The sequence below is a fragment of the Corvus moneduloides genome, chromosome 3, assembly GCF_009650955.1.
Source record: "Corvus moneduloides isolate bCorMon1 chromosome 3, bCorMon1.pri, whole genome shotgun sequence".
In the NCBI taxonomy this organism is placed as follows: Eukaryota; Metazoa; Chordata; class Aves; order Passeriformes; family Corvidae; genus Corvus; species Corvus moneduloides.
The window spans coordinates 48,002,091-48,024,156 of record NC_045478.1 but is presented as its reverse complement, the minus strand read 5'-3'; the positions used below and the strand labels follow the sequence as shown (position 1 = coordinate 48,024,156).

Genomic DNA, 22,066 nt, shown 5'->3' with positions numbered 1-22,066 from the left:
GGCTGGAAATGTAGCTGCAGTCTCAGCCACGTCCCCCAGGACTCAGCAATTCAGGGCACTTTCTGCAGGCAGCTTGTCACCTTGACATCCTCTGGTGAAAAACTGAGTGAAATGGGCTCACCCTGAAGTGCTTGTTATGGGTGAGGAAAAGGGAAGAGAGGCTTTGCACTTGTGTTACTCCAGGGAAACTTCCCACATGACCGCTCCTGTCCGTGTAACGTGGTTAGCGCTGACCCTTTGGTGACAACCACCTCACCCAGACTGCAGAGCAAACACAACTCCACTGCAAAGTGAAGACCCCCTGTATATCCACGCCTGACCTTCCCCTCTGCTACCTTCTCCAGAGGCAGAAGCTTCAGAGAAGACATCCAGAGGTAGCTGCCTTCCCCAAGAAGAGACTGAGATATCTCACAGCTCCGAAAGCCACTATAATTTTATAACTGGTCAGGCACAGTAGAATTTTGACTTAAATTGTGGCTTTTCCATGGGAGTCTGCTAGGCTGAGTGACGGTGCATGGCAAAAACTTCTGTATAAATGAGACAGCTTCACCATAAATTTTAGCTAACAGATGCACACTGAGGTTGATAACACAATTTGATACTGCAAATATGACTCTCCAGAGAAGTGTGAATGACAATGGGTTTCATTTAATGAGTAAAAGGACTTTTTTTTTTTTTTTTTTGGTATGTCTTTTATGAATTGCTTTATTGCTTTCTAAGCAGTGACTTTTCTCCAGGACATTTGTCCATGAATTAGTTAATGGTGTTCAAGGTTGGTTAGCCTTAAGCAAGAGGAACCTAACAGAGATTTAAGATAAAGTGCTGGTGAAGTATGAGTTTTCTACTGAAACAACAAATGCAAGACAAATACCAGGCCAGCCATTCACAGCAGAGGCTTGGAAAGGCTGGACCTCTCTCTCATGGAGGAGAAGGTGTCAGGAGCAGCTTCCTCTGCTGCTCTCCAGAGAGCACCTCTGAGGTGGCTCTGCCAATGCAGAGTTTTCCTCCGTCTTTTGCTTTGGAGGTCAGAGGTAGAGTACACCTGTATTTCTTAACTAGCACTTCCTAACCAATGCCATCCTTTCCCAAGGTTGTTAGGAAGAGCAGAAGGAACCACTGTCCATGCAGCAGGTGAATCCTCAGAGAGGGTACCAGATACCAGAGCGAAGTGCTGGCACTCACTGTGCTTTGCTCCCCCGATGTCCTCCCCATCCTCCCACACTAGACCTCGCTGCACCAGCCATGGGATCTTTCAGGGTTCAGAGTGGCCCTCAGAGCACGAAGTAGAGCCAAAGTCTGACACTCCTGCAGTGCCAGGGTCCACAGGTGCCAGCAGCAGCCTCAATGCCCCTTGCAGTGAGCACTGCTGGAAGGCTAATCCCCGGGGAAAGGCAACACTTGGGAATTGCTCTGTGCTTTAAATTTCAGCAAAAACAAAGTTTTAAGGTACTGCCTCAAAAAGAGTGAAAATTGAGGGAAAAGACTGCTGATCAGCATTATATTTGTCTCGGAAATTGGAAATATTTTTATGAGATGTCATACATTTTTACAATTTTCCCCCATTTCACCACATGTCACTTGTAGGATATAGACATCTTTAAACCTGCATGGCATAATGTAACACTAAAAGAACGTTACAACAGTTACCCTCATTTAGGCCAGTTGTTCCTACTGAATTGGGACATTTTATCTCATTTTCTAGATTAAATCAGGTCCTTGGTATGTCATCAAACCATCAAAAAATAAAAGCAGGAGACGCTTTGTTCTAGTAAGTAAATGTTTTGACATATGCAAAACTGCTCATGTCATGAGTATGCAAAGAAAATCCAGGTGCAAAAATAAAAATTTCAAACTGGAGATTCTGAATTTTGTCAGACAATTCCAAAGTTTCTCAAAGATATAAACCACAGTTAAAAAAAAAAGCGCTTACCTGGTGTTTTTTGTTGCTCTAGTGGAATTTTCTATGCTTTGTACTTATGTGATAAATATATTTTCATTTTAAAAAATTCCACAGGTGGAACCAGTGGGAAGAAAAGCTCTGTGGGCTGGGTTGGGCAAACAGAGATGCTGTGAGACACTGCAGAAGCCGCAGGCAGTGGGATGAATCTGTGTAGCAGCAAGAGAAGTATCTGCTCCATCTGGCTTGGGCTCCACTTCATCCAAGACGTCTTCCTTTTGAACGGGGAGATTCCAGTCATGATGACTCCACCAGAAGAAGAGGTAGCCTCCCAGATTTACTTATCTCAGCCTTCTTGAAAGCACCCCTAACTTCCTTGGCAGCAGTAACCAAACAAGAGCTGTAAAATACTGTTTTCCCTGGTCTGGCTGAACTCACGACTCAGCATATGTGGTGGGGAGCTCCTAAAATAGCTCTCTATTGCCTCAACAGCCTCAGCAGCAACTTGAAAAGTCTTTTGCCTTCTGGGACAACTTGGAGAAGTTTTAAAATGTTTGGACTTATTTTGAAAGTACTGTGAAAGATAAGAATGATCTATTCCAAGGCTGGGTGAACTGAAGGTCACAGCTAAGGCATTGCACAACAGAACCAAGTAGGTTCAGCACAAAACTCGCTCAGGATTTGATCAGCTCATCTTCATTGCTGCTGCTGCCCCTGCCTAAATTCACGTTAAAGCTGAGTCCCTTCAAACTGGCACCTCACCAGTCCAAACAACCACACAGTTTGTTCCAAATACCAGTGGGGCAATGCCAAGGCAGAAGGCAGAGGTCCTTCCCTGGCAGAGCCTTGTTGGAGAAGCCTTCTGAAAAAACCAGCGAAACAGCTCTGTTTCTGAGGAGAAGCTGTAGTTGCTGCAGGACAAGTGCACTCTCACCCTGGGAAGTTTAATGCACACTTTCTCCTGGTCAAAGGCTATTCTCTGTCTGGATCTTGTCATGTTTCAGGTTGTCTCTAGGACAAAACCTGAACAGCTCTTGCTATATTAAACAAGCGTTATCCCCAAACTGCTCTTTATTGCTGCAGTATTTCAGTGTAACATTCCTGTGGGCTCTGCACGGACAACATCGTGGTTTGTACCCTCGGAGTCACAAGAACCCCCCTCCCTCCTGTGAGGAAAGGCTCCCCTTTCTTGAAAATACAATTTCTTCCTGAAAAACGACTCCAGAAGATCATATACATCTGTGGCTTCCCATCAGGGTGGGAGAAGAGCTTTTTGTCAACATGTCTCTCGTTTCTGAGCACGCCCTCCAGTGCTTTGGCCAGAGCCCTCTGTCTAACTTTCTGCTGAGTCAGGCTGCTGGTTTTATTATCCCAAATCCCAAACGGGTGGTTTCAAGTACTCCAGGCATTTTTCAAAGACAGTCTGAAACCCAGCCAAGCCCATGGTGGGGGGTGTAACCCTTCTCCCAACCACGTTTGACTGGTTCTCTCCCAGGTCAGGCGAGCTGGTCTGCAGCTGCAGAGAGCAGCTGCCACCCCTGGGGACAACCCCCCTCTGCCTCCAGAATCAAGTGAACTTTGTGATTTCTTACCAGCAGAAGATGATTCCCCTGGGGTTATTTGGCCACCAAAACTATGCTGGCTCAGCTGAAGGATTGAAAGGCCGAGGCCCATGTCAATATGCATTGACAGGTATTAGTGGATGCAGGCTCAGGACCCCTTCCCCACCCCCAGGCCCCCCCCCCCAGCCATTTTCACCTGCTGCTTGAAAGTCACCCCTTCTCCAGGTCCTGCGTTTACATGTCTGTCTATGACACAATAAAAACAGAGCCAAGGCAAATGTGCAATGTAGAGATCCATTATGCTTTATTTACATGCGTCACCATCTCTTTTACAAACTAGATTACAATTTAAAATGGAATACACAAGGCAATATCTACTAACACCAAGTGGAGTAAGCACTGCGTCTCTACTTCATTTGGAAAGGGGCAGGTTTTGCTCCAAAACAAACTTCCTTCCAACCTCTGAGTAGTAAGGTAACATATTCCTCCAGGGCAGCATCTTTTTTCTTTTTTTGTTTTTTTTTTTTAATATAAAACCCTCAGTAAGACTGCAACGTGAGAGTATCTGCTTTCAAATGAAAGTACAAGATAGCCCAAATGAAAAGTATAAACTGTTCAGCTCTTCGGTATGTAAAGACGGCCATGCGCGATAAGGCTGTGGATTTAATATTCTTCCAATTTACATGGCTTGAAACAGAAACAGATAAAACAGTTTTACAGATACTGTATACATATTTTTTCCAATCATGCAACTTTTTAAAAAAAAAGTTAAACATGTGAAGCCAAACGTACAATCCATTTTTTCCAACCCATAGTTACGAAATGTATCTGGTCCCCCTTCGCATCTGTTGGCAATTCCAAAGGTATATTGTGTACTTGAAACAATTACAGGACACCAATTGCCAAGCAATGATATAATTTTAGAGAAATACATGACCTAAAAGGTAACTTTTTTAAGCAGTGGCACAAAAATTTCTGGAGTAAAGCAGTGTTTAACTATGCAATTACTCTTAAGAGAATTTTTTTTTACAAAATCATTAAATCAAGCCCCAACCTGTGACTAGAAACTGCATAAATAACACCTTTTTGGACCTTTTGTTTAGACCAAGTGTTCAAATGATAACCATGTAATTGTGACCTTGACCTTCATCTGTTTCACATGATTTCACAAGGAAAACTTCTAGGCATAAACATGTTCAAAGACTCAAAGGCCAAATTTTCAAAAAGCAGGTTCCACAAACTAGCTATTCAAGTCTTAATTTTGACACCTAAATAACTGGCGCTTTGAATTCAGGGAGATTTATTTAGCACCTCTGGAGTGGAGGACCTTTGCTGGGCACCTCAGCAGGTGTAGAGGGTGATGACCGTCCCCTGGGCCTGGGGAGACCTGTCATCTCCCCCTCCTTCAAGAAGCCACGAGGGCAGAGCAGCTCGCCCCCTGCGACCATGCTGGAGTCCCCGATGTTTGGTGCCTGACAGCAGGCACTTCTGCTTGAAAATTTTGACCCCAAAACTGAGCAACAGAAACCAAACCAAACTGAAGAGGCTGGCCAAGTCCATCCCTCTTTATAGAGTGCTAGGATGTTCCCCAAAGCAGGGGCCCAAGCTGTCCCAGCCACGCCAATGGAAATTCTCCCTTTGACATTGCTGGAAGGCAGGTTAAGCCTGTCAGCCACTAATGCTTTTATTACTTCTTTTAAAAAAACTTCTCTGCCATTGATGGGCTGTCTTTAAACCAAGTGTTTTTTCTCCATTTTCTGAACAGAGCGGGCCATAGTTTTGTCTCTCATTTCTGCCAGTGGAAAGCAGTTCCTCTGAACCCAAGCAGGTTCAGTTGCTGGAAGAGAGCAGAATTTGCCCCCGCATTTGCTTTAAGCTTTCAACAGGCCTTCCCTTGCCTTTGACAAGAACTGAATTTGCACCAAGACAAAAAATTAATTACAGGGTTTGGTCACTTTGGCCATACCATCGAGTCAGGCCTTACTGGATCTGTCAGTGATGGTGGGTCTTTGGGCAGCACCAGGGGTCTCACTGGAGGCTCATCCATGTAGGGATCCAAAGCTGCACCTCAGCACAGGGAGCCACCAAGTGAGCTCTGCTGACAGCCAAAATGTGGGGCTGGGGCACAAGTCCAGCCACGGGGTGGCAGCTGCAGAGAAGCCTCAGAGAAAGAAACACCAGAGGGAAGTCCTTCAGCATGCACACACATTTTGGGGTGTGCCAGGAAGCTAAGAGCTAATGGCACATGCTCAGAGGAGGCCAGTGATGAACTCTTGACCAATTTCAGCAAAAGATGCCTGCAGCTGGACTCGGGTAAGCCAGATGCCCAGCTGTGCCACAAGCATCCTGGGAAGATGGCTGCTGACAGACACGGGCAATGCGCACCACCCAGCTCCAGTGAATGCAATGAACTAGGCCACATGCCGACAAGTAGAACCCCTCAGTGTAAAAAGAAAAGAGAAGTTTTTATAAAAGGCAAATGATAAACCCTTGGCTGCTTGGAAGAGTTGATATGCTACAGGGCTATGCTAACCACAACTGCACAGAGCCTACACAGTCATAACTGGGAGGAGAAACCAAGAGGTGCATCTTTATGAGGGAACAGCATGGGGGCTACGCTACAAAACCAAAATTTCCATCACATTAGGAGCTGTTGTTTCACCAAAATCACCTCAGGGACCTGCAAAGTAAGGAGTGAGGAAGGGCCCACGAATGCATGTGTGTGTTGGTGCATGACTGTGCATGTGCAGTGGCAGTGGCAAGAGGGAGTCACTCCACATTGCATGGGACACAGGTTGGTGGGAACTCATGCACTGAGACTTTGGGTTAAAATGCTAGTTTTGTTTTCCTAACATCCATGCATAATGATCCATTTCTGTACATAATAAAATATATTTATATATTTATATGCATAATGCTTTTATGCAATGGAAAAAAAACTTCATATATCGCTTTGGAGAATTATGTATACACTGTCCTATTCAGAACCTCTTCATACCGAGTTCCTATGTACCACTGGTGTTTTCCCCTCTTTTTTTGTATCCCTCCCCCCCAAGATACAAATAAAAAGTAATCAAACTTTCCAGATTATAGAGAGGATCTATACAGCACCATACCTTTTATTCATTATTATTATTAATTATTATTCATTTTACAAGAGAAAATCTTAGAAGCAAAATATATGAAACTGCCTTGTCTTTCAGTGTCGTTTATCCTGCTACAATCTACGCTCATATGAAAAGCCATTTGTATGATACTGTGACCTTGCCATTCCCACTCCTGCTTCTTCTGCCACAATGGATTATACATAATGAGAAGGAAAAAATCATCAAGGATATGTCCAAAACAACAACAACAAAAATAAACAGGATCACTGAAGCCGTAATACACACTGCAGTGACCTGTGCCTCAGCTCCTGGCATTGTCACTGCAAGTCACCTGCCGATGCCCAGCCACTAGGTTTCCCTTAATTTCTGCATTTTCAAACACATCTCTGCAGGTGACTATGTTCACCTTGTGTGGCAGCCCAGCCCATAACTCCTTACCAGCTCACTGCGGCAACGGGGGAAGCTTTGCTAACCTAAGGCAGGAGGGGAGCCTGCTCCAGTGGGGAAGAAAGGGGCTCCTGCCTCGGTGCATGTGAGGGCAACGGCACCTGCTGTCAGTCTGTCCTCATGAGCCAAGAGGCAAACTCGCCGGCTTCCCTTGTTCTGCAACCAACCCTGGGTTGACCCTTACGGAAAACAGGGGTGTACCATTAAATTTAAGGAAGAGTAAGAAAGAAACCAACCAACCAACCCAACAAACAAACAGACCACGCACATCCCCTCTCTGGAATTCAGACAGTTGATAGGACTAACAAACGCTGTATATTAAGAAAACCCTGACACCTGAGCAGTGCTGGGTTACGGTCATTTCCTTGCCTGTGCACAGTGCCTCAGATTCCCCAGGGAGAGAAAGTAAAAATGGTTAAAAATCTATGGAAATCAAACTGGAGGTTGTACGGGGAAGGGTGGGCAGATAGGGAAAACCTCCAAAAAGAAAAGCCAACTTAAAATATCCCATAAACCATTAATATATTGAAACACCACATACTCATTGACAAGTAACTACTGTAAAGGCTACACAGTGTGTTCTCAACAGGATGGTGCTGAACATTGTCTCCACAGCAGGTGCTTGGCCATCCCAGAAAAGGAAGATTTTGCATACTTCAGAATGAGTTCAATTTCCAACAAAAAGAGGGGGGAAAAAAAAAAAAACGAGGGAGGGAGGGAAAAAAAGTAGGTTCTTCACTCCAGTAAGGGGCCTATTAACAGTCTGCTTCATTAGGAAAATAATGCAGGGTTCACAAAGGTCGTAAGCTGTAAACAGTATCACTGTCCACTTGCTGACAGCAGATTTGGCAAAGGGTTCTCTCTCTACATCTCGTGTCAGTTTGAGGGCCTGGAGAGGAAGAAGAAAAAGAAGAAAAGACAGTGAGATTACTGCACGTAGAAAAAAAAAAACACAACAAAAAAGGCAACCAAGCAAACCTCCAAAAAAACAACTTACACTGAGGAGCAACTCAGTGTAAGACATATGTTTGTACCCAGGAGCTTCAAACATATAGCAATGAATAAGTTGACCCTGCCTGATAACACTTTCCCCTTGACAAGGTTCATGTGTTTCTTTGCTGGCTTAGCTGCTCCCAAGCAGGACAGAAAAAACCCTCTCTCCAATGAAAAATGATGGTCAAGTCTGATTTACAGAAACCCAGTGCACTGTCTATTTGTTAAGCATATTTCCAGGTAGAAGCAATGAAGGATCCTCCAGCTTTTCTCCATTTTTCATGATCACCCTTTCTCAGCATCACCAAAAAGCTGAATAAATCTTCTGTAAGTGTTTGACATCCACCACCACCACCCTCGAAGGACGGACAAAGAGGCTGCTCAAGACAAACAGCAAGGAGCCATGAATTTCAGTGTGGACTTTGGAGTTTTCCACTTTCCTGCTCACACAACACATCAGCGACAGGGTCCACCTGGCTTTAAAAACTGGGTTAGGGTCCATCTTATTCTGTAGCCAAGAAACTTCTCTGTGAGAGAGAAGCATGGGGAAGACACCTTGGATACAGCATGGAGATGACTATGAAGAGACATGATAAGTAGGTAAAACACTGAAAACAGATAAACATTTCAACCAAGGAAGCCAAGGGGACAGATTTTTAAAGGTACTCAGTGGCTTAAAGGTATAGGCAGGCACCACATAGGGTTTTGGAAAGTATGTACATTTAAACATTCCCATAGAATCCTCTCACATCTTCAGAAAGTCCACTCAGTAGACATCCATGTTGCTGGGCGTGTGGCTTCTGGCTCTGAAATGGCTTCTGAAAACAGGGCTTAGTCCCCTCACACCACTTACTACCTTTTGAGGATTTTCCCCAAGAAGAAAGATTGATGATTTTTTATACAGTGCAAGAACAAGGGGACACTGGTTGAAACCAAAAAGCCATTGAGCTGATTACAGGAATGTCTTTACTTCCAAAAGACCCTGCTAGCAGGCACCCTCACAAAAAATGGCGGATTTAGTGGAACTGCTGGTTTAATCAAGACGGGCATCTCCTGCAAGGAGGATCACTCAAAGACTGTCTCCTGTCTAAGGTGCCAGGCACTGATCCTATGATAACAATTTATTAAAATGACCTATTCTGATAATGCTAAATGATTGATGGAAATTTAATCATTTTGTCTCATGGTTATTAGAGCAACAGCGTGACAGCTGCTCCCTGCACCATTAGGGGAGAACTTCATTCAGCACAGCTTAGGGAGCAGACAGATTGTGCATTTCACCCAAACAAAATTTGGCTTTAGCCTTAATTATGTGGAGGGGTTTGGGGTAGACTGTTTTGTGAATAAAGGGATTTCCGACTGGATCAACATATTGATTTCTTTATTTTCAAAGAGCAAATTAATGCTGGCCGCTCGTTAATGTGACTGCCTGGCAATTACTCCATTCGGTGAGCCCCGATGGCCATAACAAAGTCAGCAGAAGATACCCAGACAGGCCTGGTAGCCCCCAGTAAAACCTGGCTAGTGGCTCGCATGCAGCTCAAACAAGTGCAAGCCCACTTCTCTACTTCGTAAAGCCTGAGCACCAGAGGGGGCTGGAAGTGAGCGACTTCCCGAAGTGCAACATCCTGTGAAGGCAAGGCAGGTCCCAAACGCCACAGCCCAGCAAGACAGCTCCCTCTCAGGCAGCTGCCAGTTATGCTGCGCATGGGCTTAACTGTGGCACGTGTGAGAAGTCCTGCTGACTTTGAATAAAGCTATTGATTAAAAGTAAAAGAGTACAGAAACTCCCAATAAGGTACCAGATTATTGCTAAACATTTAAATTAAAAGTCTATGTGAAATATTATTCTATGAAACCAAGTGACAAGAAAAAAACTGGAGGATGGATGAAGACTAGCATCTTTTGCGGAAGTGCCACTGCCCGATATTTTTTCTTGAGGGACCTGTACTTCAGACAGTGCCAACATTTTGGAGAGAGATGCACAGCTGAGAACCAATATATAGCAGAACCAAACCATGCTCCATTTTCACAGCTGTGCTTACCTGGCCTTTGGAAATGGACTGAAAATTGCAAAGAGGTAGATCAAAGTCTTAACCCGCCTGCCTTCAAATGACCCTGTTTAAGTCTGTAATAGACCCACAGTCTTGCTTTTTGTCTCACCACAAAAAGCCTCTGTTTACCTTGAGTTAGCAGCCTGCTGCCCCATAGCAATGAAAACTCTATCAAGGCAGGGAAGCAAGTACATCTCCATTTGCCACAGAACCATAGAAGGATTTGGGCTGGAAGGGACCTTAAAGACTGTCTAGTCCAATCCCCCTGAAGTGAGCAAGAACATCTTCAACTACATCAGGTTGCTCAGAGCCCCATCCAACCTGGCCTTGAACACTTCCAAGGATGGGTCATCCACCACCTCACTGGGCAACCTGCTGTGTTTTACCGCCCTCATTGTAAAAAACTTCCTTATATTTTATCTAAATCTACCCTCCTCTGGTTTAAAACCATTATCCCTTGTCCTACTGCAACAGGCCCTGCTAAAAGCTTTGCAAACAGCCACGCAGGAGATGAGACGTCCCCTTCTTCTGCCCGATTCTCTGCCCTCCCATCCTCTACCTTGCTACTGACCAGTTACAAATGCTACTCTCACTTTACTCTGTGGCCAAGCTGACTGGTTTTGATTTCCCTCCAGCAACAACATTTCTTCACCTCTGTCTCACATCATTCCACCACTTAACCTGATGGCCATCTCCCAAGCCCCATGCCAGCTTGAGCACCATCAGAGCAGCTCTGAAGAATCATCTGCCACCTATTGCTTTCTCCCTTTGATTCCAAATGGTGCCAATTATGTAGCACTGGAAATTTCTTCAGAACAGAAGGGTGACACAGTGATGTTCCCCAGAGCGGGGCATAGATAACGTGCCCTGGTTTATCAGTGAGCCAACACAGCAATCAGCACATGAAGTTTTCTGTTGGAAGAAAAGCTGTGTGCTCCTTTACACAATTATGGTATGAGAATCTGCACTACCAACACACAGCTCCTCTGTATGGCAGCCTAACATGAGGCTCCTGATTTGGCTGGAAGGCTTGTTGAGTGGATCTCATCTTGGAAAATATCACCATTTAGAGGTCTGTAAAACAAGTGTTCTCCCTGGGTACCACTTGGCAACAACTCTCCAGGGACAGGAAATCCCAGTAACTACTTTTACTGTCTAGACACTTGGGATGCAAACATTCAATGAAACTCATGTCCTTTAGTGACAGATGTGCATTTGTTCTGGTGCCTCTGCCCTTCGATTTGTCATCGCCTCCAGCAATAGAGCTTCTACTCCAAAGTGGGGGGTAGGCTCAAAAAGCAAGACTTGATTTTGTGTGGTTACAAGTTAATACTCTGCCTGAGGTTTCACAGCTAAAGACTGAAAAAATGAACAGAATTTGTTTAAAAACAAGTAAGGAAGATGACTACTGTGGCCAGTCTTTCTATAGTGACAAAATTACAGAATGATATTTTTATTTCAAGCACAATAAAAATTGGAAATCTCAATGCCACAGCAGGTATGCCACAGTGAGACCCTGCAGGCTTAGCACACACTGCACTCGGATGGCCCTGTGCTGAGGGACAACACTGAGGTCAGGGTACACAGCCCAACGACAAAAAATAAGAGTTGTCAACTTCATGTGGCTTTATTTCCTGAACTTTCAGGCATGTTGCAACTTCACTTTTTCTCTTTAAATTCTAGTTGTAAAAATAGATCTTTCCCAGCTCAGAACTGGGGGCAGAGGGTAAGAGAGAAGGATGGAAAGAGGAAGAATGCCAGCACAGGACCAGGACTTACGGGACCTAAAATGTTGCAGTGCTTGTAGCTGCATAAGCATGTAAAGTACAAAAGTCTCTCTTTTCCTTCTGTTGCTGCTCTTCCAAGAAACACTGCAAACTATAGGAGACAACCAAGTATTTTGGAAGTATATGTAACTTAAGACAGCAGATCATTCTCTCATCCTGTATCAGCTCCCTGGCAAAGAAGGCCAGAACTGTAGTGAGCTGCCACAACTATTTATAAGCAGGTTATTCTGATATCCCACTGGTCTACAGAATCATAGAAAAGTCCAGGCGGGAACAGATCAGCATCATCTGGTCCAACTTGCTGTTCAAGGCAGAACCTTAGGTTAGGTTATTTAGGATCCTGTCACGTATGGAGTACTTCCAGCATGGGAGAATCCACTACTCCTCCAGGCAGTTCATTTTACCCACAAAGGTGGGTAAGGTCCCTTTTAGCCATTTTACAGGTGAAAAGCAAACGCTGAGCCCAAGCACTGTTGATACGTAATTGCTGTTGAGAACCATCACATCTGGCTGGGTTTAATCCTCTGCCCTGGCCAACACAAGAGAGCTTAGATACAGGACAACTTCTCTCCATAAAGTCATCAGGTTTCTTACTTGACAACCTTTTAGATAATTTTATCCCCTGCATTTTGTTCAGGAGCCTGAGGAGTAGGGTGGAAATCCTGCCAGTTATGGGTGACACTGCCATTGACTGAGAGACTTCAGCCCGGGTGTTCAACACAGCCACTCATAGGCAGGATGCTGCTGGATTAGAGGAAGAAGGCAAAAAATACTTGCAAAATACATCTTTTGTTAGGGGTAAAGCCCATCAGCTGGAATAACTGTGCTTTCTTTGGCACTCGGGAGCACTGGGAAGGAGATGTCTACTGTGGATCACAAAAGGATGTGTAACTACTGCACCTGTGTAAGACCAGAGAAGGATTTTGCTTGCATTTTTGAATCTGAAGAAGAAGTCACATTTTGGAGTGAAAGGTACCTGCATGGCTAGAAACATCCTGAATTATGGGTTTACAGTGTTATGGAAACATGCTATGTATCTGTTATTCTGAATGTGCCCATAGAGAACTTCTTTTCCTTTGCCAGGTACCAAGCCTATTTTAAAAACATCCTCCCTGCTATGGAATCTTCTCATTTTCCTCTGCAGTAAGTTGGAAATGAGAGGCCAATACAGTGTTGATAAAAGGCAGGACATCTTCTATCATGACTTACAAGTGGCAGAAAAGGTAAGAGAGGAAAGGTCCTACCTCAAAACCATATTTTATCTACATGTGTATGGAATTACCTATAAAAGCCAGGAGATGTAGGCAGTGTGAGGGAAAAACAAAGGGCAAGACATCGAGCTCAGCTGCAGAAGTGCATAAACACAAGGCATTCTCCACAGCATCATCTGGAAAAAGTGGCCTTTTTCCTGGAGTAATGGCAGACAGCCGTGGCTGCACAGCAGCTTCCACTAGCAGAGCTGCATCCCCGTCCGATTAGTGCTCAGCAGATGTCCCCTCTGCCAGACTCCAATAACTGCCACCCTGTGCAATAATCTGAGTGGAAAAGCTGATTAAACAGCTCCGGCAGACTGGAGCAGAGTGGGGCATTCCCACCACCTAGCCACAGGTATCTGATTTAACGGGGTCAGCGTCCCCACACACCGCTAGGGACTTGATCGGGGACTTTGCTGATGGGTACATCCTGCTGGAAATCCTTCACCATCGGCACCAGGAGCCCAGGGTGGCTCCTTCCTTCATCCCCCTTCCCCAGGCCAGGACAGAAAGGCTGGCTATTGGCACACAGTGCTACTCAAACATGCACTCCCACTGCCTATGCCGTACCTGTGTTTTTTGGCTGTCATCAACACAAGACTTAAACCTCTCCAGCTGTCAGTTCATCACCTGGGCTGAGTGCCCAATTGCTATGAAAAAAAGATCCTGTCCTTTCCTCAGCTGCATGACGCTATGTTTCTAAAAAGGAGCTCTTATTACGCACTTCTTCAAGCAAATATGCTTTCATGGGGGCTATTTAAAAGTCTGGCTCAAAGGAAGGAATAAACAAAGAAAAGCCACCTGTAACCAGCCCAGCTATCAGGCAAACCACATATCGAGGGACCAACACTGATCTGCAGCTCTAAACAATCATTATGGCTCATTCACATGAGAAAGACGATTTGCAAAGACTCATTCTGTAACAAAACCTGTGCACTGCTGATCCAAGGAGGAAAGCACTGGGGAGACCAGTTGATGCGGGCTGTTCTAAAAATACCAGTTTGTGCTGTCATCTGGTGAGAGTATGTCATCCTGTAATCTTAGCATCTGCAGGGACAGCAAGTTTCTGCCTAATTATTGCTGCTGAATCACATGACAAAGCATGAGGTACTAAAAAATACAGCTATATAAAGCACCAACAGAAGAACACCCAAACCACAGGGTAAGACCACTGTCCTGGCTTCAGCTGCTTTACACTCACGACACAAGCCTGTGGAGGCAATCCTGGTTTTTACAGATCTTTTCCCTGGGTTAATAAAACCCCAAACAATAAACCCAGATTAAAAACATACCAGAACAAAAAAGCCCTACTCCCAGAAGGAGTGAGAAATTCATTGTGTTTGTGTGTCAGCTCCTGCTGTCTTCACACAGCAAGAGCCACAGCATCCCTGCAAGCCCAGGATTGGCCCCTGTATGCAAGGGGCTTTGATGAGCTTCAGTGGGACTTCATGGGGGGCAGTCCCAGTGGAGTTTTCCCAGCTTTCCCCTCTCCTCCTCCCCAGCAGCCATGAGAACAGAGTTTGCTCCTGCACCACCGATGTGTTCCCCAGCCACCAAGGAGCCTGCTCAGGGCAGGCCTCCTTGGAGTTGAAGGGATCCCTGTTCCCCATAAAATACATTTTCTACATAGATATTTTTGTTCAAAGACTAAACTTGGCATGTATGGTGTTCAGCTAGTCACTAAATCACCTTTCAAAACTTGGGCTGGCAGAAACAACATTTAATTGTTACAAGTGCCATGACCTTAACCACTGGCCTACTAAAAATGGAGCAGAAGAATGTGCTGCTCTTGACTTTCCTTTAGATTTTTTAAAGGCAGACAGCCCCAACTTAGCTCTGTGTAAGAAACCTGACAGCCCTATCCATAAGACCTCATTTTTGAAAATAAGAGAGAAGGAAGTGCAGCTATGGTCCTGAGGCAGTCAATGTCCTCAGGTAAGAGGTCCACCAACTCAGCTTTCATGGGCAGAAGATTTCTGGTAGAAAACAAAAATAATCTTCTTTGTGGCAAACTGTACAGAACTCTCTGATTCAAAACTCCATCCAAATGGAGATCTTTGACTACCTATTTTCACTTTTAAGATGTTGTTGTAAACACGAAGTCACACTCAGACCTACTTGTCTTTGGTATGAACTGTACACAGAAACAGACTGAATATCAATTAACAAACTGGCAAGTAGTCCAAGCTGATATGGACTAATGTAAGACTAATAGAAATTTTGTTAGGTTTCCTAAGATTTTTTTTCATCAGAGATGTTAATCATCAAGTGTGAACATTACATGGCATTGCTATTTGCAGCTTGTGTACTCTGCAATAAGAAGATGTGGGACCTAGATGATACTAGTGGAAAATGAGTGACTTTAACTGATCTGTCAAGTATTTTACATGTAATTTTCAAACAAGTCAACATGAGTCCAGCCCAGCTCTGTTACAGAGCCCAGAGGCACCCTGATGAACGACACATCGACATCTCTTTCAGAAGATGCAGCTTAGATAAGTTCTTCAGACTATGCCACCAGCTCAAGAAGTTCCTGCCTTGCTCATGCTGAGCCTTTCTCCACCCCATGCCCAACCGTGCCAGCATTGCTGCCTGCATTATGCCATTGTAAACTGGATCACTGAAACAATCCAGGTAAAAGCAACTTCTTGGATGGGTTTTGATGCTGGAGAAAATGTTTGCCTGTGCAGCAACTGTTCCCCAGCTCCTGACCTTCCAGGCAACAGCAAATGTCCCAAATAGTCTTCTCTGATGCTCTGGTTTGGGGTGGCTCTTCAGCAAAAGCCAAGTCCCTTTGGACTTGCCAGGTGAGATGGACCCCAGAGCAAAGTGCAGAGTTGTGGGAATCCCACAAGAGAAGGACCCATTAATTTCAAAATAAAAGGTATTCTAGAGACAGGTGAGGGAACAGTGATGTCTTTATTTATTGATAAACCCACTGAAATGCCAATGTGATGATTATGAGTGGGTGGAGGGCATTATCCAGTGCTTTTGGAAAGCAGGTAGAGATAGAGGAACAGAGGCCCCAGGCAGTATAAGCGGGAAAAGTTATGGCTGAGTGAATAAAGTAAGAAAAAAAAAAAGATTTTTTCCATTCCTTCTTGTAAGAGAAAAAAACCCAAAGCAAACCCAAATTCATTTACACCCCTCAATAAGGTCCCTCTGAAAGGTTGGGCATGGGCAGCCTTGTGGGCACAGGTTAGTGGGGTGGGATTGGGCAGGGCTCTTTGCAGGGACCATGCATAGGCTTGTGTGCAGCAAACGTGCACAGCCACTAAACCTGCGACAGTGGCATCCCCTGCAGGCATTTTTTTATTTCCCTATGAAGAAATTGTAGTTGATTTTCTTCCAAAGTAAACCTCCCTCCATACCTAAGTATGTATAAATTAAATATCTATGTATTTGCCTTCTTTCTTTTCTTCCTGAAAACTGACTCCAATGTTTCTCTTATTTTTAATAGAAAACAAAGCACTCACTATTCCTGGGTATGCCAGTAATCCATTGTAACTGCTTCTGCCTGCCTACAAAACACACCTGGCCACCTTTGTGAAACAGATTTAGCATAAGCAAGTGCCAGGCTGTTCCACCAAAAGCGTTCCCCAGTCTTTGGGCTTATAAAGATTCATTACTGGGGTCATGAACATTGTTGAGAGAAGATTTTAATTCAGGGATCCTTATTGCTACAGTGGAGAAGTAACCGAGAAAAGCAATTCAGAACAATTGCATCTGATGTCATGCGAGAAGCCCCTCTCAAAACATGAGATGTTCATAAGGAGGCAAACTCTCAAACAGCGCTGCTTAACAGATGAGGAAGGGTGCATGATGAACCAGCTCAGCAGAAATCATCTGCATTTGCACCTGATACCGGAGGCACCCTGCAGCAGCCGGTCCACTTGTCAGGGAGAGGGAGAGAGGCTTCCACAGATGACTGGACAGTAATCCGCCGAGGAGAGCTGTCTCGTTAATAAATCTGTCCTCTGCAATGAGACTCTGCTCACACAGATGTGTCAGTTCCTTTATTCAGAGGGAGCAGCCTGAAAAAGATCACGGCAGCTCTGCTTTCCGAGGATGCCAGAGGCTGGGGTGAAGAGGCAGCAGGGAACATTGGTGAGGAGGTGGGATGCTGTGTCTCCTCCATGCTGCCCACACAAGTCCCCCTGCGGCGGCTGCTACCTACACGCAGCACGCAAAGCTATGGAAGCTGGAGGCTGCCCTATTTGCCTGTGTCAAGCAAAACTGTCAATAACATCTATTTTTCAGGCCCCATTTGACAGATTGTACTGCTGGATGTTGCACAGCAATGAGGTTCCTACAGCCTTTTTTTTTTACATCAGGCAAAGAAGTTTTTTAAATCCAAGCAGCTCGTGCACCTGAAGGAGAGAACTGGTCAGCAAGCATGACCTTCTGCAAATTTTTGCCTCCTCATCCTTGGGTCAATTCTCTTTTTTCCCCCTTTATCTTCCTAAATTCTCCAGTACTGGAACTGAAGAAACCTCAAAATTCATCTGTGGCCCTGGCCTTGCCAAGTTGCCACCTTGCTCAGGTCAGTGGGACGCAGAGTCCTCTACAGCCCATCTCCTTCCTGTGCATTGCAGTGCTCTTGCCAAGAGTGAGAAGATGTGCAAGAACCAGAGGAAATGCTTCCACTGAGAGAAAGGAGTGTGCACACCAACCACTCCATCAGAGCACAGCGGTTTTGCAGATTGACTGGAAGAAGGATGGCTGGGCAGCCTCGTTCTCCCTCACAGATAGCAGATAACAGCAGGTCTCCCAAGGTGCTCCATACATACAGGAAACAGGAAAACATTCTGGAGGTTCACCACTGCTGCTCACCTACCACAAGGCTTCCCCTTGAACATCTAACTGTGAAACAGTGAATGAAAATGCAATTAAAGATGAAAGGGGCAAATTATGCACTGTAAAGTCAAAGGACACTGACTCCTTCTTTCCATCCTTCACCTGGAAAATAAGAAAGCTGGAAGTAAGCTGTTAACTGAATGAATGCCTCATTTAACCTCACCACTGAGATGCTCTACATACTATTTTGAAGTTAATAGAACACTTTCAATAATTTATAGCTAACCTTTTATCTTACTATATTTTGAAATTTACTCCCTTATACTAATGAATAAACAAAGGAGGAAGGGCACTTGTGTGGCACCTGCCCTATGAGTCAGGGAATATGCATGTGCGAGCAGACAGAGGTATGGGCAGGAGCCTGCAGAATCACAAAAGGATGACAGAAAAAATGATTACAAGTCCCCAGCTGTGGAAAATAAGCAGCGGAAAAAAACATATTAAACTTGAAAAAAATTAATCTGAAGAAGCTAACATTTAAAAAACACCTACGTCAGAACCCAAACCCACAGACGTTCTCTTGGAGGAATCCAAAAGAAAAATATATCTACCCCATTCAGGGGTGGGGGGAGGAGGACAACAATTATTGTATACTTAAAACATTAAATAGGCCAGGACATTCCTGAGACCAGGATCCCACCAATACATATATCCTCCATTTGATACCTTTTTTTTGGCCAAGAAATACAGTTTTGAGAAAAAGCAAACCCAAACAACTTTGCTAGTGTTGCTGTACCACAGCAGCAGCACAACTCTGATTCTGTCCAGATCTGTCCCACACACCTGATCCCCAATGAGTGCTCTGATCTTGCAAAGACACTCTTCCTCCTCCCCCACAGCAACACTGCTCCACTGACTGCAGAGCCCCTGGCCCCATCCCTCTATAACACAGCTTGGATACATGTGGCATCGACTGCAAGAAAGAATCCATCTGTTGCAACTTCAAAGAAGACGAGTTACAGCTCTGCGATTCCTAAAACCCACAAATATTCCACCTTGGTTTGCCTGATTTGTCATTAACATTTCTCATGCCTAAATTAAGAAGGACACTGAGCACCAGATGCGTGCTGACAGTGTTGCAGTCGAACAGCTTTTATAGCTTAGCCTCGTTTCCCTCCACACCTCCACGTTTCTTGGTTGTGCCTGTTGCATACCAACACATAGCAAGCCATCACAAGCCAAATTACTATTATTAGTGTGAACTATTAGGGGTTTGCTACAAACTCTAATAAAACTAAGGAACCAATTATTTTACCACATCTATGGGGCACTGACCTGTTTGCCCATTTTCCCTGTTCTCAAAGATCCTTCAGCCTGGTACCCAACTCTGTGATGAAGCCTGTTTAGCACCAGTGAAGTTCCCCACATTCAGACCGACAACGTTCTGAGCTGAGATGAGGGAATCAAAATTAAAATCCAGCCCATCGGCATCCATGAGTTCACTGCGGATAATGGACTCCATGTCACACTCCAGGCTCCCATTGAAAATATCCAGGTCCAAGTCACTTGGGAATTTCTCATGTCCCATGACCGGGAGGTTCACGCTAGAGGAGTACAAAGAGGAGCCTGACAGCGGGTCAGAAAGCGTTTGCATAGACTGATTGACAGGTGACTGCTGATGTTTGGTGGATCCCAAGCTGTTGGAGTCACTCAAGCCTATGTTACTGATGGAATTGGACAAGGCACGGCTGCCACTAAGAGAGGAGTTGTGGGACTGGTGCTGGTGATGGGACAGGTTCTGATTGACCAGACCGCCCTGGCTGGACTGCGCAGCAAACGACATCATGGGGTCGTTGCGGAGCATTATATTCCGGCGGGAATTGTGGGCGGACACAGCTGTGCTGGCTTGTGACATGAGTGGGTCAGACTGTGTCATCATGACATCGCTGTGACTAAGTGCATCAGAGGTGAGAAGATCCTGCAGCGTCTGATTGTTGTAATGAGAAATGGAAGAGAAAGTGGCCTGCTTGTTCTCCTGAATTGTCTGCATGGGTGACTGGCGGAGGGAATTCAGGGAAGACGGCCCAAACACAGCATTGTTGAAACTACTTGATGGGGAGCCCAGTCCTGAACCTTTGGAACCATAAGGAAAACTGGAGCTTCTCTGCATTATACCTCCTGTGGGTGACTGCTGGGAGGGAGGGAGTGTTATATTGTCCAAGAGATCATCCATGAGGTTATCTGTCAGTCCATCATTCAAGTTCATTGTCCCAGCCATATCAGTCAACCTAGGCAACTCCACAGTACATGGTTTGTTTACTGATGGGGACAAGCTCGAAGGACTACTGTACAGCATGGGAGAAAGTGGAGCATCATCATCTTGAACATCATCAAGCTCAGTGCTTGCCAATATTGGTGACAAGCGGCCACTGATCGTACTGGCATTTGAATTTGTACGGGAGCGAAAATCTGTCCATGCATCCAGCTCATCGCTGCTGCGGGAGGTGGGACTCCCTGGCCACTTGGAGAGCTGGGAAGGGCTCTCCTCACTCGTCTCCTGGGCGGTCTGCAGAGCCGCCTTTTTCTTTGCCGCCCGCCCTCTGCTCTTGGTGTACTTGTTGCTGTTGTCCATTGACACAGCACGTCTCCGGGGCGCCTTGCCGCCTTTTCCACCATCTGGATTGATCATCCACCAAGAGCTTTTCCCAGTGCCTTCATTCTGTACCCTGACGAATCGGCTGTGGAGCGACAAGTTGTGCCGGATCGAATTCTGCAAGAAAGGAACGAAACAAAACATGAAGACTGTCACCCCACTTCTTTTACAACCCAAATCTCAATCATTAAACCAACATCTCATTATGACAGCAACATGAATAAAATCATTGGACCCTCCTGGATATCTCCGTAGGTTTCTCTGGTGCTGGATATGGGAGGGCTGGAGTGTAACTGTGGCATGCCGGCGTGCTGCTGTAAAGCAAGCCCTGAGCTTGCTCGAGCTGTGCATTCCTTGTGCCCATCTCTACACCCCTAAAATCTTCATCCTAAGAAAAGGAGTGTGACATTCCTGCTAGAAAGGAGCTAGATGTTTCTCCCTTACTTTTGACTCAGGACAAACTACTACTATCAGCAATCTTGCCATCAGTTCCTTGAAATAAAAACTGCAAAGGCGCAGCAAAAATCTGGCTGGAAGGGTAGTTACACTCATCGCAGCCTCTGCAAATGTCTTTTTAATTCTTCATGGGCATGTGTGCTGTATATTTGTTATAATAATTCTTGAGAAAACTGCAAGTGCTGTTGCTCCTCTCCCACAGGCACTCTGTGCATGACTAAGCTGTACCTTCTCTCTTGATTAGAGGCACCAGAATTACGCCCGTACAGCAGTAGCTGGCCAGCTGTCCCCTCGCTATGGTATCCTCACGGTCTTCAAAACATGATGTGACACAGTATGCAACGATATCCCTGTCCCCGTAAGCTGCTGGATACAGAGCTCTATAAAGCTGCTGAACACAGCCAGATACTCTGTCCTGTACAGGATGCTATGAAATACAGTGCTCTCAGGGGAGCCGGCACACAGTCTACTCTTGCATCGTACCTGCTTGCACCAGTCAGCAACATCGAACTGCCCAAAATACATGTTGGCTCAACCCGATGATGATCACCTCAGAATCAGAAAGAGCCTGAGAAAACCAGCCCATGGTACCCCCAGAGAAATGGCACCAGATTTAAACCAAAATAACTGAGATGAAAATCCCACTCCATTCATCCTGCTGATCTTGTGCTTAAAATACAGGTGAAAGAAAGGAAAAGCAAATAGTATTTGTTAATGTGAATGCTTCCAGGTTTGGCAAACCAACATTTTTTTCCTGTGTGGCAGTCAGAAGATTTTTGGAACTATCCCATATTCCTTTGAAAACCCCTTGTGCTATTCCTCTAAGCTTAAAGAGTTGCAGAGTTCTTTCTTCTTAAATTTTGGCAATTACCAGGCGTATCTATGAAAAGGATAAAATCACATTTGTCCTATCAACATCTTTTAAAAACACATAGTAAGACCGTAACACAATCAAACCATTCAGAACAAGTGTCCTTCGTTTACAAAACACTGAAGAAACTCCAGATTTAAATGGGCAAAGAATGAATCAATCAACAAATCATTCATCAGCACCTCAACA

At 45.0% G+C, this 22,066-nt stretch overlaps 1 protein-coding gene and 1 long non-coding RNA gene across 4 annotated transcripts in view; one reads left to right on the top strand and one right to left on the bottom strand.

The window, feature by feature from the left end:
* LOC116440564 overlaps positions 1–4,036 on the top strand; it is a 47,222-nt gene extending 43,186 nt beyond the window's left edge. For both annotated transcript variants that reach the window (XR_004238683.1, XR_004238680.1), the window contains one exon: positions 2,015–4,036. This is a non-coding gene — a long non-coding RNA (uncharacterized LOC116440564). The remainder of the gene's footprint in view (positions 1–2,014) is intronic.
* The window catches only part of FOXO3 (forkhead box O3), a 90,322-nt gene continuing 71,995 nt past the window's right edge, over positions 3,740–22,066 (bottom strand). Inside the window, exons 2-3 of one of the 2 annotated variants that reach the window (XM_032101417.1) lie at positions 19,233–20,667; positions 3,740–7,902 (exon numbers count right to left, since the gene is read on the bottom strand). In XM_032101417.1, the coding sequence (XP_031957308.1) occupies positions 19,267–20,667 (1,401 nt within the window). In that variant the 3' untranslated portion in view covers positions 3,740–7,902; positions 19,233–19,266. Of the gene's footprint in view, positions 7,903–15,338; positions 18,060–19,232; positions 20,668–22,066 lie in introns of those variants that run through there. The other variant, XM_032101418.1, reaches the window with a different exon arrangement.